We start from the raw sequence: 20948 nt of genomic DNA, 5'->3' as shown, positions 1-20948 counted from the left end.
TGGAACACTAAACAGACATGGCCAAAACTTTTAACACCCACTCATAGGTCTAGTAGTTGCTATAGAGTGGGCCTGGTAGGGCCTACACTCACTCATAGGTCTAGTAGTTGGTATATAGTGGGCCTGGTAGGGCCTACACTCACTCATAGGTCTAGTAGTTGGTATATAGTGGGCCTGGTAGGGCCTACACTCACTCATAGGTCTAGTAGTTGGTATAGAGTGGGCCTGGTAGGGCCTACACCCACTCATAGGTCTAGTAGTTGCTATAGAGTGGGCCTGGTAGGGCCTACACTCACTCATAGGTCTAGTAGTTGGTATAGAGTGGGCCTGGTAGGGCCTACACTCACTCATAGGTCTAGTAGTTGGTATAGAGTGGGCCTGGTAGGGCCTACACCCACTCATAGGTCTAGTAGTTGGTATAGAGTGGGCCTGGTAGGGCCTACACCAACTCATAGGTCTAGTTAGTTGGTATAGAGTAGGCCTGGTAGGCCTACACACCACTCATAGGCCCTGGTAGGGCCTACACCCACTCATATGTCTAGTAGTTGGGTATAGAGTGGGCCTGGTAGGGCCTACACCCACTCACAGGTCTAGTAGGTGGTATAGAGTGGGCCTGGTAGGGCCTACACCTCACTCATAGGTCTAGTAGTTGGTATAGAGTAGGCCTGGTAGGGCCTACACCAACTCATAGGTCTAGTAGTTGGTATAGCTTCAATGGCCCACTGCCTTTCCGAAACAAAAAATACAGAAAAGTTTTGTTTAAGCAATAATAACATACCAAAATTTATATCTATGATATAAGATGAGATTTCAACATAAAACATCTTATTTTAAATTAATTGTTCAGAAGGTGATGATTGTGTAGTATTAACAATAAGCTGATAACTTTTGTGACTCTAAAAAAATTATCAATCTCGTTTTACATTCCAATTTTTAAAAAAAAATCAGAAGCTGTTTCAGAAAAATAGTGGGCCTTTAAGTCTTAGTCATTTATTCTTTTTCTTTGAACCAAATAAATATTGTTTATATGTAATAAATGTAAAATTCTGATTAATATTTCATAAACCACTAAAATTTCACTAAATCTTTTTAACAAGAATATTTTCAAATTTGAATTAATTTTTGAATTTGTATTTATTTTTTTTCATTTTCTTTCTTCAAGCAATGACAACTGTATTACTATAATACACGATCTATTGACACTCATTGAAATAAATGTATTAGATGTAGAATAATATTCAATTGGCTTTCTTAAAATTTCTGAAACCATGCGACATATAAGTGATTTATAGTAACATATTTCCCACAATGCTCTGTTTGGTTTTAGATGCGTAGAATGAAGGCTTCTGTATCTGTCATGACAAGAAGATTTATAAACAATCAAGCAGCACACATCAAGGCTAACACAGATAACGCCATTTTTGACATGAACTCACCAATATCTTATGGTTTTAAGAAGAATACTTAAAATGTTGAAATGTAAATATGAATAGTTGCATTCAATATTTTTTTTCAGATGAATTAGTGGAATATTTTGAGCTTCTATGTAAGGAAGGAATGCAAATAATTCTTATATATACTTAATAGTTCTATTTCACAACTAAGCATTTCTAACATCCTAATTTATTTTTTCAATTCAGTAAAATTTTAATTAAAAAGAAGTTTGGTTTCTCAAATATTTTGCAAATCATCTCCATATTCATGGTGTGAAATTTGTTTTCAAATCAGCAATTATTCTGTTGATTGGCTGCACCTTGCCATGGTAAGTCAAAAACGGTGTGATCTGATTGGCCAGAGAGTGTTATGACAGTGTGGATGATCTGCCATACAGAACAAGCCAAGTAAAATTACCCTTGCAGGATTCCAAGTCCATTCGCCCACCTAAAGTATTAACAAAACAATAAAAACTTAACAAAAATCTATAAAAGTGTCAAATATCTCAACAAAAAGGTAAAAAACTGGATGTGAAATAGATCAGGTGAAAACATAAACATCAAAGCTTGTAACCAGCAGGTGAAAACATAAAACAACTCAAACAAAACTACATTTGGGGGTGGGGATGGTAATCATACAGGTAAACAACCATACAGGTATTAAACAACCATACAGGTTTTAAACAACCATACAGGTAAACAATCCTACAGGTATTAAACAACCATACAGGTAAACAACCATACAGGTATTAAACAACCATACAGGTAAAACAACCATACAGGTAAACAACCCATACAGGTATTAAACAACCATACAGGTTTTAAACAACCATACAGGTAAACAATCCTACAGGTATTAAACAACCATACAGGTAAACAACCATACAGGTATTAAACAACCATACAGGTTTTAAACAACCATACAGGTAAACAACCATACAGGTATTAAACAACCATACAGGTATAAATAACCATACAGGTAAACAACCATACAGGTAAAAAAACCATACAGGTATTAAACAACCATACAGGTTTTAAACAACCATACAGGTAAACAACCATACAGGTAAACATACAATACAGGTAAACAACCATACAGGTATTAAACAACCATACAGGTAAACAACCATACAGGTAAAACAACCATACAGGTATTAAACAACCATACAGGTTTTAAACAACCATACAGGTAAACAATCCTACAGGTATTAAACAACCATACAGGTAAACAACCATACAGGTATTAAACAACCATACAGGTAAAACAACCATACAGGTAAACAACCATACAGGTATTAAACAACCATACAGGTAAACAACCATACAGGTAAACATACAAACAGTTAAACAACCATACAGGTATTAAACAACCAAACAGGTAAACAACCATACAGGTAAACAACCAAACAGGTAAACAACCATACATGCGATAAACAACCATACAGGTGATAAATAACCATACAGGTAAACAACCATACAGGTATTAAACAACCATACAGGTAAACAAGAGGCCCAGAGGGCCTGTATCGCTCACCTGGTTTGTAATGCCTAGGAATGTTCTGAATTCAAGTTCATTGTTTCTTTTCTGAATTCCCCTATTAGGCCCCACTCTTTCTGCTCCAGGGGGTCAAAGCCAAAATTTATACAAATTCTGTTAACCCCAAGGATGTTTCTGGGCCAAATTTGGTTAAAATCCAAGCAGAACTATATGACTATTAGCGATTTACAGGATTTACCTCTATTTCCCCTATTAGGCCCCACCCCTCTTGCCCCCGGGGGATCAGAGCCAAAATTCATACAAGATCTGTTCCCCTTCCCCCCAAGGATGTTTGTGGCCAAATTTGGTTACAATCCATGCAGAACTCTAGGACAAGTAGCGATTTATAGGATTTACCTCTATTTCCCCTATTGGGCCCCGCCCCTCCTGCCCCCGGGGGGTCAGAGCCAAAATTTATACAAGTTCTGTTCCCCTTCCCCCAAGGATGTTTGTGGCCAAATTTGGTTACAATCCATGCAGAACTCTATGACTATTAAAGATTTAAAGGAAATGTTGACGGACGGACGACGGACGCCGCGCCATGACATAAACTCACCGGTCCTTCGAGCCAGGTGAGCTAAAAACCATACAAGTATTAAACAACCATACAGGTTTTAAACAACCATACAGGTAAACAATCCTACAGGTATAAAACAACCATATAGGTAAACAACCATACAGGTACTTAACCATACAGGTATTAAACAACCATACAGGTATTAAACAACCATACAGGTAAACAACCATACAGGTAAACAACCAAACAGGTAAACAACAATACAGGTATTAAACAACCAAACAGGTAAACAACCATACAGGTAAACAACCAAACAGGTAAACAACCATACATGCGATAAACAACCATACAGGTGATAAATAACCATACAGGTAAACAACCATACAGGTAAAAAACCATACAGGTATTAAACAACCATACAGGTAAACAACAGTAAACAACGATAAAGGTAAACAACCATACAGGTAAACAACCATACAGGTATTAAACAACCATACAGGTAAACAACCATACAGGTATTAAACAACCATACAGGTAAACAACCATACAGGTATTAAACAACCATACAGGTAAACACAATACAGGTAAACAACCATACAGGTATTAAACAACCATACAGGTAAAAAAACATACAGGTATTAAACAACCATACAGGTAAACAACAGTAAACAACCATACAGGTATTAAACAACCATACAGGTAAACAACCATACAGGTATTAAACAACCATACAGGTATTAAACAACCATACAGGTAAACACCATACAGGTAAACAACCATACATGTATTAAACAACCATACAGGTAAACAACCATACAGATATTAAACAAACATACAGGTTAACAACCATACAGGTATTAAACAACCATACAGGTATTAAACAACCATACAGGTATTAAATAACCATACAGGTAAACAACCATACAGGTATAAAACAACCATACAGGTATAAAACAACCATACAGGTAAACAACCATACAGGTAAATAACTTGCACCAATTCCAATATGCTCACAATGTAAAGCATTACAATAATGTTGATAAGACATGTTTAATTTCTAATACATAATGCATTCGATTTACAATATTACCTGTTAGCGGCAGATAAAATGAATATGTATTTTTTTTGTTGGACAAAGAGGTAAATTTTAAAGTGTGGACAGAATGTTGTTGAAGTTTCGAGGCAATCTGCCTCTTTGTCAAGACACAAAAACAACAAATGAAATTATATAATAAGGATGGTCACGAATGTTCATAAAAATCTATACAATGAACACATATAGAACATACAGATAAACTACATATGTATAGAGACAATGGCGATTCATATTGTCTGTGTTATCCCGTCAGTTAGTTGTTATTATATATAAGTTGTGATTGCTGATTTTATTCACACATAATGGCGTAAAATAGGTGTCAAATGCGTAAGAATTACACAATATGTGAAACAGTAAACAGATCTGTACACACCATACAAACACTTGTCTATCCTCCGTCACAGAAATGAAAGTTGTGGCTATGAAGAATGTAGTTTTCGGATCTAGAGTGTGTTCATTACAAAAGACAGATACATTCATGACATAAACCCAAAGTAGCTTGGGTGCAATTTCAAATTTTACATCCCCAACATCTCCCAAAGTAGCTTGGAGGCGATTTCAAATTTTACATCCCCAACATACTCCCAAAGTAGCTTGGGTGCGATTTCAAATTTTACATCCCCAACATACACCCAAAGTAGCTTGGAGGCGATTTCAAATTTTACATCCCCAACATACTCCCAAAGTAGCTTGGAGGCGATTTCAAATTTTACATCCCCAACATACACCCAAAGTAGCTTGGAGGCGATTTCAAATTTTACATCCCCAACATACATCCAAAGTAGCTTGGAGGCGATTTCAAATTTTACATCCCCAACATACACCCAAGTAGCGATTTCAAATTTTACATCCCCAACATACATCAAAGTAGCTTGGAGGCGATTTCAAATTTTACATCCCCAACATACACCCAAAGTAGCTTGGAGGCGATTTCAAATTTTACATCCCCAACATACACCCAAAGTAGCTTGGGGGCGATTTCAAATTCTACATCCCCAACATAAACTCAAAGTAGCTTGGGGTCAATTTCAAATTCTGTTGGCCACATCATCAATATCTTACACTAACTTTCCTCGATTAAAAATTAAATATGGCGGTTTGCTCCACTTCGAACGGCATCACTACTCTAAAAGTCATTCGGCTTTGGTTATCTCCATTTTTTTCAGTTATCATTTTTAAATTTCTTATCAAACGTGCGTTAGTTATAACATTCATCAAGCAGAACTACAACTTTTTCCTGACTCAACTTAGCAACCAACCGCATGTTAAAGGATGACTAACATGGTAAAGTAGACAAATTATATAAATGTACGGATTGAACAGTGGTATGATTGTGCAAAAGTAGTATGAACGAGTAGTTACAGTCCTATCTACACGCTAACACGCTACATTAAAAATATATGTATTTGGAACCTAGTTATGAAATTTGAGAGAGATTCTTAGTGGTAACAAACTTCAACTATCAAAATCAATGATGGCTGTCTGTTGGCTATCTTGTGGAACGATAGGCACCAAAATGAACTCGAGAAAGATACCTTCAGTACTTTTTGAGAAATAATGGTTATTAAGAATTGTAAATAGACAGCGAACCACAAACAAAAGGGGACACCCCCAATCTGATAATACCAATGAGAATTCCAACAAATTTTACCAAGGAAATTCTCTAGCACAAGTTCCAGAATTCCTGAGTATTTTCCCGTCCTAATTTAAAGTCGGATTAACTTCTGAATTTACGATTATTCTGGTCATTAGAATATTAGTATATTATGATATATAATGCAGAGGATTCCGCTTATCTGAATAGGCTATTTTCAAATGCGAATAACCGCTGTATCCATATAGGTGGAGATGGAATTTTGCACCTCCCTTTTACCCCTATGTGTCAAGATCATTTATTTAAACAATTTTGGTAGCCCTACTTCCCAGCATGCTACAGGCCAAATATCAGGTCTCTAAGCCTCTTAGTTATTCACAAGAAGTTGCTTAAAAGACTTAAAGCCTATTTGACCACTGTGACCTTGAATGAAGATCAAGGTCATTTATTTGAATAAACTTGTTAGAGACTTACCGGTAAGGAGAGCAGCCTGTTGCATGGCTCCCGCCGCCATCAGTTGGAGAGTCTTTGCCACACACGTTATGTTTCTACTACAATCATTTAGAAGGCTCTGGATCTGAAAGCAAGTGTTTACTTCAGTGTCCTGTATCTTATGTTTCCTCCTAGATATTGGGGTATTACGTCAAGTAATCATTTTGGAGCATCTATGTCAAAGGTTAACTGGTTCCTCCATCAGAAGTTTGCTTACCGATTATAAAACAATCACACTTGTATATATGAGGCAGATCCCTTCAGTACTTTCTGAGAAATAGCGGTAACAAGAATTTACTATCAAAAGTCATCACTGCCTGTCAGTCATCTTGTTAACCAATCAGTCCTGATATGCAATAAGCATAACTAAGGTCCTAGGGAACTTACATACGAAATTTGAAAAAAATTACTTCTGAAAGGAAGGACGGACAGACGACGAATGCTGCGCCACGGCATAAGCTTTGGGCCAGGTGAGCTAATAATTCTGAACGATAGGCCTACTCTAATATAAACAAAACATTGATGATTTGCTGTGGTTCCATTTAATGTCGAAAATTGTTCATAACTCGCTGTACCAGATTGTTTAACGTTGGACATGGGGTTGTAAATTTGTAAGGTCAATTAATATATACAATGTACACTGTATGTGTCAAAAGTGGTCGTAATATAGAATAGCGACCAATATAAAAAGACATATATTTAGAAATATCGGAACTGAAAGTGTTCACTTATGAAGATGGTCTATTTTATAAAGAAGGTTGTACAGTATTTACTTGTTAAAACTGTGAATATTTAAAATTATAACCATTATTACACATTTTGATGTTATTTATCAGGTCACCGGTTACTCAGTTGGAAGATTTTCTGAGTAACCAGTTAGTGAATTCGGACCAGTTTGACAACCCTCCTTTATACATTGTCAAATGAAATATTCTTTCTCAATCAAGAATAGGATATAAATGTCCAGACTAAGCTACATGTACAATCAGGACGAAAGTTATGTGGAACAAACTCATCATGATAACAGTTAAACTTAGGGTGAAGTCCTGATCAGGACGTTAGTTATGTGGAACAAACTCATCATGATAACAGTTAAACTTAGGGTGAAGTCCTGATCAGGACGTTAGTTATGTGGAACAAACTCATCATGATAACAGTTAAACTTAGGGTGAAGTCCTGATCAGGACGTTAGTTATGTGGAACAAACTCATCATGATAACAGTTAAACTTAGGGTGAAGTCCTGATCAGGACGTTAGTTATGTGGAACAAACTCATCATGATAACAGTTAAACTTAGGGTGAAGTCCTGATCAGGACGTTAGTTATGTGGAACAAACTCATCATGATAACAGTTAAACTTAGGGTGAAGTCCTGATCAGGACGTTAGTTATGTGGAACAAACTCATCATGATAACAGTTAAACTTAGGGTGAAGTCCAGATCAGGACGTTAGTTATGTGGAACAAACTCATCATGATAACAGTTAAACTTAGGGTGAAGTCCAATCAGGACGAAAGTTATGTGGAACAAACTCATCATGATAACAGTTAAACTTAGGGTGAAGTCCTGATCAGGACGTTAGTTATGTGGAACAAACTCATCATGATAACAGTTAAACTTAGGGTGAAGTCCAGATCAGGACGTTAGTTATGTGGAACAAACTCATCATGATAACAGTTAAACTTAGGGTGAAGTCCTGATCAGGACATTAGTTATGTGGAACAAACTCATCATGATAACAGTTAAACTTAGGGTGAAGTCCTGATCAGGACGTTAGTTATGTGGAACAAACTCATCATGATAACAGTTAAACTTAGGGTGAAGTCCAGATCAGGACGTTAGTTATGTGGAACAAACTCATCATGATAACAGTTAAACTTAGGGTGAAGTCCTGATCAGGACGTTAGTTATGTGGAACAAACTCATCATGATAACAGTTAAACTTAGGGTGAAGTCCTGATCAGGACGTTAGTTATGTGGAACAAACTCATCATGATAACAGTTAAACTTAGGGTGAAGTCCTGATCAGGACGTTAGTTATGTGGAACAAACTCATCATGATAACAGTTAAACTTAGGGTGAAGTCCAGATCAGGACGTTAGTTATGTGGAACAAACTCATCATGATAACAGTTAAACTTAGGGTGAAGTCCAGATCAGGACGTTAGTTATGTGGAACAAACTCATCATGATAACAGTTAAACTTAGGGTGAAGTCCTGATCAGGACGTTAGTTATGTGGAACAAACTCATCATGATAACAGTTAAACTTAGGGTGAAGTCCAGATCAGGACGTTAGTTATGTGGAACAAACTCATCATGATAACAGTTAAAACTTAGGGTGAAGTCCAGATCAGGACGTTAGTTATGTGGAACAAACTCATCATGATAACAGTTACACTTAGGGTGAAGTCCTGATCAGGACGTTAGTTATGTGGAACAAACTCATCATGATAACAGTTAAACTTAGGGTGAAGTCCTGATCCGGACGTTAGTTATGTGGAACAAACTCATCATGATAACAGTTAAACTTAGGGTGAAGTCCAGATCAGGACGTTAGTTATGTGGAACAAACTCATCATGATAACAGTTAAACTTAGGGTGAAAGTCCTGATCAGGACGTTAGTTATGTGGAACAAACTCATCATGATAACAGTTAAACTTAGGGTGAAGTCCTGATCAGGACGTTAGTTATGTGGAACAAACTCATCATGATAACAGTTAAACTTAGGGTGAAGTCCTGATCAGGACGTTAGTTATGTGGAACAAACTCATCATGATAACAGTTAAACTTAGGGTGAAGTCCTGATCAGGACGTTAGTTATGTGGAACAAACTCATCATGATAACAGTTAAACTTAGGGTGAAGTCCAGATCAGGACGTTAGTTATGTGGAACAAACTCATCATGATAACAGTTAAACTTAGGGTGAAGTCCTGATCAGGACGTTAGTTATGTGGAACAAACTCATCATGATAACAGTTAAACTTAGGGTGAAGTCCTGATCAGGACGTTAGTTATGTGGAACAAACTCATCATGATAACAGTTAAACTTAGGGTGAAGTCCTGATCAGGACGTTAGTTATGTGGAACAAACTCATCATGATAACAGTTAAACTTAGGGTGAAGTCCTGATCAGGACGTTAGTTATGTGGAACAAACTCATCATGATAACAGTTAAACTTAGGGTGAAGTCCTGATCAGGACGTTAGTTATGTGGAACAAACTCATCATGATAACAGTTAAACTTAGGGTGAAGTCCTGATCAGGACGTTAGTTATGTGGAACAAACTCATCATGATAACAGTTAAACTTAGGGTGAAGTCCTGATCAGGACGTTAGTTATGTGGAACAAACTCATCATGATAACAGTTAAACTTAGGGTGAAGTCCTGATCAGGACGTTAGTTATGTGGAACAAACTCATCATGATAACAGTTAAACTTAGGGTGAAGTCCTGATCAGGACGTTAGTTATGTGGAACAAACTCATCATGATAACAGTTAAACTTAGGGTGAAGTCCTGATCAGGACGTTAGTTATGTGGAACAAACTCATCATGATAACAGTTAAACTTAGGATGAAGTCCTGATCAGGACGTTAGTTATGTGGAACAAACTCATCATGATAACAGTTAAACTTAGGGTGAAGTCCTGATCAGGACGTTAGTTATGTGGAACAAACTCATCATGATAACAGTTAAACTTAGGGTGAAGTCCTGATCAGGACGTTAGTTATGTGGAACAAACTCATCATGATAACAGTTAAACTTAGGGTGAAGTCCTGATCAGGACGTTAGTTATGTGGAACAAACTCATCATGATAACAGTTAAACTTAGGGTGAAGTCCTGATCTGGACGTTAGTTATGTGGAACAAACTCATCATGATAACAGTTAAACTTAGGGTGAAGTCCTGATCAGGACGTTAGTTATGTGGAACAAACTCATCATGATAACAGTTAAACTTAGGGTGAAGTCCAGATCAGGACGTTAGTTATGTGGAACAAACTCATCATGATAACAGTTAAACTTAGGGTGAAGTCCTGATCAGGACGTTAGTTATGTGGAACAAACTCATCATGATAACAGTTAAACTTAGGGTGAAGTCCTGATTCAGGACATTAGTTATGTGGAACAAACTCATCATGATAACAGTTAAACTTAGGGTGAAGTCCTGATCAGGACTTTAGTTATGTGGAACAAACTCATCATGATAACAGTTAAACTTAGGGTGAAGTCCTGATCAGGACGTTAGTTATGTGGAACAAACTCATCATGATAACAGTTAAACTTAGGGTGAAGTCCTGATCAGGACGTTAGTTATGTGGAACAAACTCATCATGATAACAGTTAAACTTAGGGTGAAGTCCTGATCAGGACGTTAGTTATGTGGAACAAACTCATCATGATAACAGTTAAACTTAGGGTGAAGTCCTGATCAGGACGTTAGTTATGTGGAACAAACTCATCATGATAACAGTTAAACTTAGGGTGAAGTCCTGATCAGGACGTTAGTTATGTGGAACAAACTCATCATGATAACAGTTAAACTTAGGGTGAAGTCCTGATCAGGACGTTAGTTATGTGGAACAAACTCATCATGATAACAGTTAAACTTAGGGTGAAGTCCTGATCAGGACGTTAGTTATGTGGAACAAACTCATCATGATAACAGTTAAACTTAGGGTGAAGTCCTGATCAGGACGTTAGTTATGTGGAACAAACTCATCATGATAACAGTTAAACTTAGGGTGAAGTCCTGATCAGGACGTTAGTTATGTGGAACAAACTCATCATGATAACAGTTAAACTTAGGGTGAAGTCCTGATCAGGACGTTAGTTATGTGGAACAAACTCATCATGATAACAGTTAAACTTAGGGTGAAGTCCTGATCAGGACGTTAGTTATGTGGAACAAACTCATCATGATAACAGTTAAACTTAGGGTGAAGTCCTGATCAGGACGTTAGTTATGTGGAACAAACTCATCATGATAACAGTTAAACTTAGGTGAAGTCCTGATCAGGACGTTAGTTATGTGGAACAAACTCATCATGATAACAGTTAAACTTAGGGTGAAGTCCTGATCAGGACGTTAGTTATGTGGAACAAACTCATCATGATAACAGTTAAACTTAGGGTGAAGTCCTGATCAGGACGTTAGTTATGTGGAACAAAACTCATCATGATAACAGTTAAACTTAGGGTGAAGTCCTGATCAGGACGTTAGTTATGTGGAACAAACTCATCATGATAACAGTTAAACTTAGGGTGAAGTCCTGATCAGGACGTTAGTTATGTGGAACAAACTCATCATGATAACAGTTAAACTTAGGGTGAAGTCCTGATCCGGACGTTAGTCATGTGGAACAAACTCATCATGATAACAGTTAAACTTAGGATGAAGTCCTGATCAGGACGTTAGTTATGTGGAACAAACTCATCATGATAACAGTTAAACTTAGGGTGAAGTCCTGATCAGGACGTTAGTTATGTGGAACAAACTCATCATGATAACAGTTAAACTTAGGGTGAAGTCCTGATCAGGACGTTAGTTATGTGGAACAAACTCATCATGATAACAGTTAAACTTAGGGTGAAGTCCTGATCAGGACGTTAGTTATGTGGAACAAACTCATCATGATAACAGTTAAACTTAGGGTGAAGTCCTGATCAGGACGTTAGTTATGTGGAACAAACTCATCATGATAACAGTTAAACTTAGGGTGAAGTCCTGATCAGGACGTTAGTTATGTGGAACAAACTCATCATGATAACAGTTAAACTTAGGGTGAAGTCCTGATCAGGACGTTAGTTATGTGGAACAAACTCATCATGATAACAGTTAAACTTAGGGTGAAGTCCTGATCAGGACGTTAGTTATGTGGAACAAACTCATCATGATAACAGTTAAACTTAGGGTGAAGTCCTGATCAGGACGTTAGTTATGTGGAACAAACTCATCATGATAACAGTTAAACTTAGGGTGAAGTCCTGATCAGGACGTTAGTTTATGTGGAACAAACTCATCATGATAACAGTTAAACTTAGGGTGAAGTCCTGATCAGGACGTTAGTTATGTGGAACAAACTCATCATGATAACAGTTAAACTTAGGGTGAAGTCCTGATCAGGACGTTAGTTATGTGGAACAAACTCATCATGATAACAGTTAAACTTAGGATGAAGTCCTGATCAGGACGTTAGTTATGTGGAACAAACTCATCATGATAACAGTTAAACTTAGGGTGAAGTCCTGATCAGGACGTTAGTTATGTGGAACAAACTCATCATGATAACAGTTAAACTTAGGGTGAAGTCCTGATCAGGACGTTAGTTATGTGGAACAAACTCATCATGATAACAGTTAAACTTAGGGTGAAGTCCTGATCAGGACGTTAGTTATGTGGAACAAACTCATCATGATAACAGTTAAACTTAGGGTGAAGTCCTGATCAGGACGTTAGTTATGTGGAACAAACTCATCATGATAACAGTTAAACTTAGGGTGAAGTCCTGATCAGGACGTTAGTTATGTGGAACAAACTCATCATGATAACAGTTAAACTTAGGGTGAAGTCCTAAGTAGTTATAGTGGATGTTATTTCTGTTATCTAACCTCGTTTCCAAACATGAGGGGTGTGGCAGCTCCATCTCCCTGGGGTAGACGGCGCTTCACCTTAAAACAAAATTGACATCGTTGTTGTCTATATTCTACTAGTGATTACTTCATCTAATGGACCATCCGAAACATCAACAACTACGCTTCCCTCTTCGTGATATAAAACATTCATTGTAAATAAAGATTTTTAAGGATTAAGTTGTAATTACTTTTTGTATAAACTTTTGCTACATATTATTATTTGCAGGGATGATCTAGAAATATATTATCCTGGTAGCTCCTTGAACAAAAGGCCCAAGGGCCTTAACGGTCATCTGACTACTTTGGCAATAGTCATATAACAAATGTAATTAGATATGGTGTCGTGGTGGCCGATCCTTATTTCAGATCAACCCCAAACACTGTTTTTCTAGTTTAAATTCAAGCAAATAGAAATGTGTGTAAGAGCTCTTTATTCAACTTACTGAATATATATAAGTTGATTTCTAGTTGAATACTTGTGACATTCTAACTTTTCCTTCAAATTCTATAATGATGGACTCTCATACAAACTACAAATTATTATCTCGCTTTGATTCAATTTGCTTTGTGATCAAGCTATCAGACATGTTTGTTTATGACATCATGTCTGCTAGTGACATCATAATCAACCATGACGACATCACAACTAAAACAAGAAAATATATTACCCTACTTGACCAATCAGATTCCAAGTAATTTGCTCCAGAATGAACATACCTTCCTAGCACACATACGTGTGTCACTGTTACAATTCTCCAAGTCTTTCAACAGTATGGAGATCTGTGTCTGTTCTTGTCCAGGCTGAAAGAAACAAAGAAATGATATGAATAAAACTTAATTTCAAGAGGATAACATGCTTAGCCAGTGGGCATCAAGATCCCTGTCCGATCTCTTGTTTTTCCTGGTCTACACCAAGTGTACCCTTCATCAATCATTTGATAGAGTTACCAGTTAACCTGATGGCTATCATTACCTGTAGTAGGACTTTCAGACGAGCGATATCCGTGTTGATACAGTCACAAGCGCTCAGGACAAGTCTGGTCTTGTTAGCCATTAGAGATGTACAGTCCACTTTCTCGGTTACCAGATGGACAGCATGGAGTTGCTGAAATAACAACCAGTAAGGTTATATATACACTCCATCAGCAGAATACTCACATCTTTCAATTGTACTAACAAATTACAATGGTCATGAAATTCTATCAAACTGAAACAAAAGCTCTCCTATATCAAAGCATTGAATGTTAAAGATGCTCCACCGCCGACAGAGCATAAATTATATCCATCACTTGAACAATAATTGGTGTTTAATCATGTATATATATGTCTAATTAACACAAAAAATCATATAAAATAATTTACCGTAAAAACTGGTATAATTTGCGCACCAGTGTAATTTGCGCAGGTACTTTTTAGGGCTGAAAATGCTGAAAAAAAACTACTATCAGTATATTTTGCACATCAAAAAATTTGGAAATAAACGATGTCCAGGGAGTCCCAAAATTGATGTATGAAGGTGACAATTTCAATGCAAAATATTCCCCATAAATGCTTGACAACTTGCACAAAGAAGTCTTGTATTTAGAAGAAATAACATATTAAAACTGCATTGTGTTTGATTTCTTTTATTAATTGGCCACCGTAACCTGAAACTGAAATATCTTGCAGATGTCCAAAACATCGGCGGTCTGGTCCGCCGCACTCCGTGCACATGTCAATGTTTTGAGATATTACACATGAATACTAATCAGGAATATTTGAAAAGATTAGAATCTATTTACTTAAAATTGTCACAATAAGTAATCAGTGTGTTTGAGGTCATTAACAATCAACAACAATCAGCGGATACGTAGTTTAGCTTGCAACAATCACAGAGTGAGTGAACTCGCTACCTGTACGGTACCAGATCCAAGCTGATGGCTAATTATATTTAACAATACGGTTGAAAATGTCACTAACCTTGTAGCTTGTTAATTCTGCAGTAATAAAATTGCAAACCACCTATTGAAAGTCCTAGATATAGGTCAGTTTAGGCATCTTATAAATCCCACCTGTGTTTTGACTTTTTGCGGTTGGGCGGTTCCCTTACGTAAGGAGCATTGCTAGATTTGCTTTTGGAGTTTCATGTGCAATTTTACTAGAAATGTGAAGATTAATTATAATATCTAAAATAAAGACGTAATAGGACTTTAATCAAGTGAATGTTGATGCACTTTGAAGAATAAATTCTTTGATTTTAAGTAGATACAGATGCATTGTTGACGGTATATAAATCACTTAAGCTAACTAGCCATTCATTCACAGCTCAGAAAACCCAGTCACTGGTGATCATGCACAGGTGGCTGGCTGGCACTGATGTTTGTGTATACACACACACTCTCTCTCTCCAGACTCTCTCCCCTAAAAAAAATACAGGTAAACTAGATCGACCCGGCCAAAGCCACTGATTGTGTCTGTCCCATTATACTACGAGGTGTACAGGGTATACATCTCTTGCTGTAAGTAGAAGCCATGCTCTCAGTCAGTCGCCATTGAATTCTCGGGGCAAATGCAAGACATCATTGTCATAACTTAACACTTTAATTAGCCTTAGATAATCCACTTTAATAGGTGAGGCATTGTTTTTACAAAATTTAATACCTTTTATCATATAAAAGGTTACCATAAACAGAGCAGTACCTCGACATTCATCGATCGTCAGCCCCTCAGATTTGGACAGATTTTTTCCCCGTAAAATTTTAAAATCGCCTCAATCAATGTATTTTGCGCACTCCCAACTTCATATTTTATTTTTGTACAGAAAAATTGCGCAAATTACACAAGTTTTTACTGTATTTTGCATTTGGTCCATCCGCAATCAGTACTTCATTCCATATAGGATATAGTACTACGGAGCTTTTGCGGGCTGCAATTAATTATTTTTTGTAATTTTAACTTGAAGTAAAATGAGAAGCTCAAACTTTTCAAGCGAGGTAATGGTGTCAAGTAAGTAACTTTTGTAACTGATAAAAAGTACTAAATCGTCTGCGCGTGTTTTTGATAGCGAAAAAATACCATTTGTCAGCTGTGGAGCATCTTTAATATATCCCATTGAATCCTGAATAAGTGTTCAGTAACCTTTGAATCCTGAATAAGTGTTCAGTAACCTTTGAATCCTGAATAGGTGTTCAGTAACCTTTGAATCCTGAATAAGTGTTCAGTAACCTTTGAATCCTGAATAGGTGTTCAGTAACCTTTGAATCCTGAATAGTGTTCAGTAACCTTTGAATCCTGAATAGGTGTTCAGTAACCTTTGAATCCTGAATAAGTGTTCAGTAACCTTTGAATCCTGAATAAGTGTTCAGTAACCTTTGAATCCTGAATAAGTGTTCAGTAACCTTTGAATCCTGAATCCTGATAATAAGTGTTCAGTAACCTTTGAATCCTGAATAAGTGTTCAGTAACCTTTGAATCCTGAATAAGTGTTCAGTAACCTTTGAATCCTGAATAAGTGTTCAGTAACCTTTGAATCCTGAATAAGTGTTCAGTAACCTTTGAATCCTGAATAAGTGTTCAGTAACCTTTGAATCCTGAATAAGTGTTCAGTAACCTTTGAATCCTGAATAAGTGTTCAGTAACCTTTGAATCCTGAATAAGTGTTCAGTAACCTTTGAATCCTGAATAAGTGTTCAGTAACCTTTGAATCCTGAATAAGTGTTCAGTAACCTTTGAATCCTGAATAAGTGTTCAGTAACCTTTGAATAATAACTGTACAATGTTTGGATTATCTTACAGTGATACAATGTGACTGACCTGTACAATGTTTTGGATTATCTGAACAGTGAACATGTGATTGAATAAGTGTTAACCTGTGAACTGAAATAATTATATTCAGTGATTTAATGTGATGAAGTGTACAATGTTTTGATTATCTAACAGTGATACAATGTGACTGACCTGTACAATGTTTGGATTATCTTACAGTGATACAATGTGACTGACCTGTACAATGTTTGGATTATCTAACAGTGATACAATGTGACTGACCTGTATAATGTTTTGATTATCTTACAGTGATACAATGTGACTGACCTGTACAATGTTTTGATTATCTTACAGTGATTAACAATGTGACTGACTGAACAATGTTTTGATTATCTTACAGTGATACAATGTGACTGACCTGTACAATGTTTGGATTATCTTACAGTGATACAATGTGAATCTGAATAGTGTACAGTGAACAATGTATTATCTTACAGTGATACAATGTGAATGACCTGTACAATGTTTGTGATTATCTTACAGTGATTCACTAACTTTGAACTATCAATTTCTGTACAATGTTTGGATTATCTAACAGTGATACATGTCTGATAATGTTTGATTATCTGTGATAAATGTTGACCTGTACAATGTTTGATTATCTAAGTGATACAATGTGACTGACCTGTACAATGTTTGGATTATCTAACAGTGATACAATGTGACTGACCTGTACAATGTTTGGATTATCTTACAGTGATACAATGTGACTGACCTGTACAATGTTTTGATTATCTTACAGTGATACAATGTGTGACCTGTACAATGTTTGGATTTTGATTATCTTACAGTGATACAATGTGACTGACCTGACAATGTTTGATTACTGTATACAATGTTTGTACATTATCTTACAGTGATACAATGTGACTGACCTGTACAATGTTTTGATTATCTTACAGTGATACAATGTGACTGACCTGTACAATGTTTTGATTATCTACAGTATACAATGTGACTGACCTTACATGTTTTTATTAGTGATACAATGTACGACTTATGGATATCTAAGTAGCTGATGGACTTCTCCAGTAGGTCTAATGAACTGTTCTCATCCAACTGTAACAGACAATGCCATGGTTAATGGAGACAGACAAGAGGCCTAGAGGGCTTGTATCACTCACCTGGTTTATTTAGTAATTATCACAAATAATCTAGTAAAATTGATACCTGTTGGCGCCACTCCGTAGACCATTGGAGGATCGACTCCATGAGTTCCCCATTACATGTGGATGTTAGCAATTAAATATGACTATGAGTGCTATTCAATACTTAATTTTAGAAAAGTTGTTAAATTATATGCAAATAGCCAGATTGAGCCCTTTTTTGGACCCTAACCTCAGGCCCCCAGGGAGTCAGTCTCACCATATGTTTAGTAGTGGCTATGTGATATGAAATTGAATCAAGCGTCCAATAATTTGAGACTTTAGGCGAGTCACATATCAGATTATTTAACGAGTTTGATAACTTTCATATAACATAGTCACAAGTGTAAAATTCTATTTATCACATAACTTGTATTGATAGACATAGAAATCAAACTTTTAAATTCGTCTCTTTACATAAAACAGTGGAAATCCAGCTCAGACGGGATGCTTCCATCTACTGAGACAATCATGCGACGTCATATGTAGATTATGACGTCAAAACTACATGTGAAGTCATAAAAGTTCTATTACACATATGTCTTACAATATCTATGACATGGCCGTATGACATGGATGGACGGGCCAGTTATGGGATAACATTTTTTTACTTGTTTGTTTCTAGTGCAAATCATCTACATATTCAACAAACGACCACAACAGTGCCAATTTGCCTATTCACATAGATGTAGGGGTCTAAGGGAGATACAAATGAATACTCCAGCTATGCCCATAGTTTCTTTTGAAAAATACCCTATGAAAATAAGCAGAATCTGTAGTTGTTTGTTTTTATTTGTAAAGCTACCATAAACTTGACAATAGCAGTATCCTATTATTGATGGGGTCAGAGATATTACCTGGTCCTTCCTCAACAACTCAATGAAGTAGTCAACCGATTTCTCATGGGCATTCATCTCCGGTAACAAGGTCCCGATCTTCAGGAATAGTTCAACACTGCAAGTCCTCATAGCACTGAAACACACGTAAGTTATCAAACTCAATATTAATCCTAATTTATCTGCATCACTTGATCATCTTAAACACTCTTTATCTAAGCTTTGCTGAATTCAGTTAAAATGTCAGTAAAATATAACTGGGGTCAGATCACCTAAAAAGAAATATGGAATGAGATGCAATGGAAAGATTTTCATTAAGATGTCCTGTATCATGCATCTGGTTTATTACCCAAAACATTCCCTGAATACACGTTAAGTCATTAAATCCTCAAGGATTTTTAAGATTTACCTCCAATTTCCCTATTGGGCCCCATCCCTCCTACCCAAAGGGCTAGAGCCAAGATTTATATATATCCTCCAATGATGTTTCTGGCCTGTTAACAATCGTAGCAGGACTCTAAGTAGGGATTCGAACAGATAAATGGGGAGTGAGACAACAGACAAGGGGACAGACAAGGGGACAGACAAAGGGACAGACAAAGGGACAGACAAAGGGACAGACAAAGGGACAGACAAAGGGACAGACAAAGGGACAGACAAAGGGACAGACAAAGGGGACAGACAAAGGGACAGACAAAGGGACAGACAAAGGGGACAGACAAAGGGACAGACAAAGGGACAGACAAAGGGACAGACAAAGGGACAGACAAAGGGACAGACAAAGGGACAGACAAAGGGACAGACAAAGGGACAGACAAAGGGACAGACAAAGGGACAGACAAAGGGACAGACAAAGGGACAGACAAAGGGACAGACAAAGGGACAGACAAAGGGACAGACAAAGGGACAGACAAAGGGGACAGACAAAGGGACAGACAAAGGGACAGACAAAGGGACAGACAAAGGGGACAGACAAAGGGACAGACAAAGGGACAGACAAAGGGACAGACAAAGGGACAGACAAAGGGACAGACAAAGGGACAGACAAAGGGACAGACAAAGGGACAGACAAAGGGACAGACAAAGGGACAGACAAAGGGACAGACAAAGGGGACAGACAAAGGGACAGACAAAGGGACAGACAAAGGGACAGACAAAGGGACAGACAAAGGGACAGACAAAGGGGACAGACAAAGGGACAGACAAAGGGGACAGACAAAGGGACAGACAAAGGGACAGACAAAGGGACAGACAAAGGGACAGACAAAGGGACAGACAAAGGGACAGACAAAGGGACAGACAAAGGGACAGACAAAGGGACAGACAAAGGGGACAGACAAGGGGACAGACAAAGGGACAGACAAAGGGGACAGACAAAGGGACAGACAAAGGGACAGACAAAGGGGACAGACAAAGGGACAGACAAAGGGGACAGACAAAGGGACAGACAAAGGGACAGACAAAGGGACAAACAAAGGGACAGACAAAGGGACAGACAAAGGGGACAGACAAAGGGACAGACAAAGGGACAGACAAAGGGACAGACAAAGGGACAGACAGACAAAAGGGGACAGACAAAGGGACAGACAAAGGGACAGACAAAGGGACAGACAAAGGGGACAGACAAAGGGGACAGACAAAGGGACAGACAAAGGGACAGACAAAGGGGACAGACAAAGGGACAGACAAAGGGACAGACAAAGGGACAGACAAAGGGACAGACAAAGGGACAGACAAAGGGACAGACAAAGGGGACAGACAAAGGGACAGACAAAGGGACAGACAAAGGGACAGACAAAGGGACAGACAAAGGGACAGACAAAGGGACAGACAAAGGGACAGACAAAGGGACAGACAA

General features: G+C 37.5%; 1 protein-coding gene across 1 annotated transcript in view; it reads right to left on the bottom strand.

Annotated features, from left to right (window-relative positions):
* The window catches only part of LOC138334645 (dynactin subunit 1-like), a 100389-nt gene that overhangs the window by 40526 nt on the left and 38915 nt on the right, over window positions 1-20948 (bottom strand). The window contains exons 18-24 of the mRNA XM_069283282.1: window positions 19112-19226; window positions 18121-18168; window positions 14279-14416; window positions 14023-14106; window positions 13282-13341; window positions 6652-6754; window positions 1852-1881 (exon numbers count right to left, since the gene is read on the bottom strand). Of these exons, the coding sequence (XP_069139383.1) occupies window positions 1852-1881; window positions 6652-6754; window positions 13282-13341; window positions 14023-14106; window positions 14279-14416; window positions 18121-18168; window positions 19112-19226 (578 nt within the window). The remainder of the gene's footprint in view (window positions 1-1851; window positions 1882-6651; window positions 6755-13281; window positions 13342-14022; window positions 14107-14278; window positions 14417-18120; window positions 18169-19111; window positions 19227-20948) is intronic.

This window comes from Argopecten irradians, chromosome 11, assembly GCF_041381155.1.
Source record: "Argopecten irradians isolate NY chromosome 11, Ai_NY, whole genome shotgun sequence".
NCBI lineage: Eukaryota > Metazoa > Mollusca > Bivalvia > Pectinida > Pectinidae > Argopecten > Argopecten irradians.
Note: the sequence above shows the minus strand (reverse complement) of the source record. Positions and strands in the feature narration are given on the sequence as shown.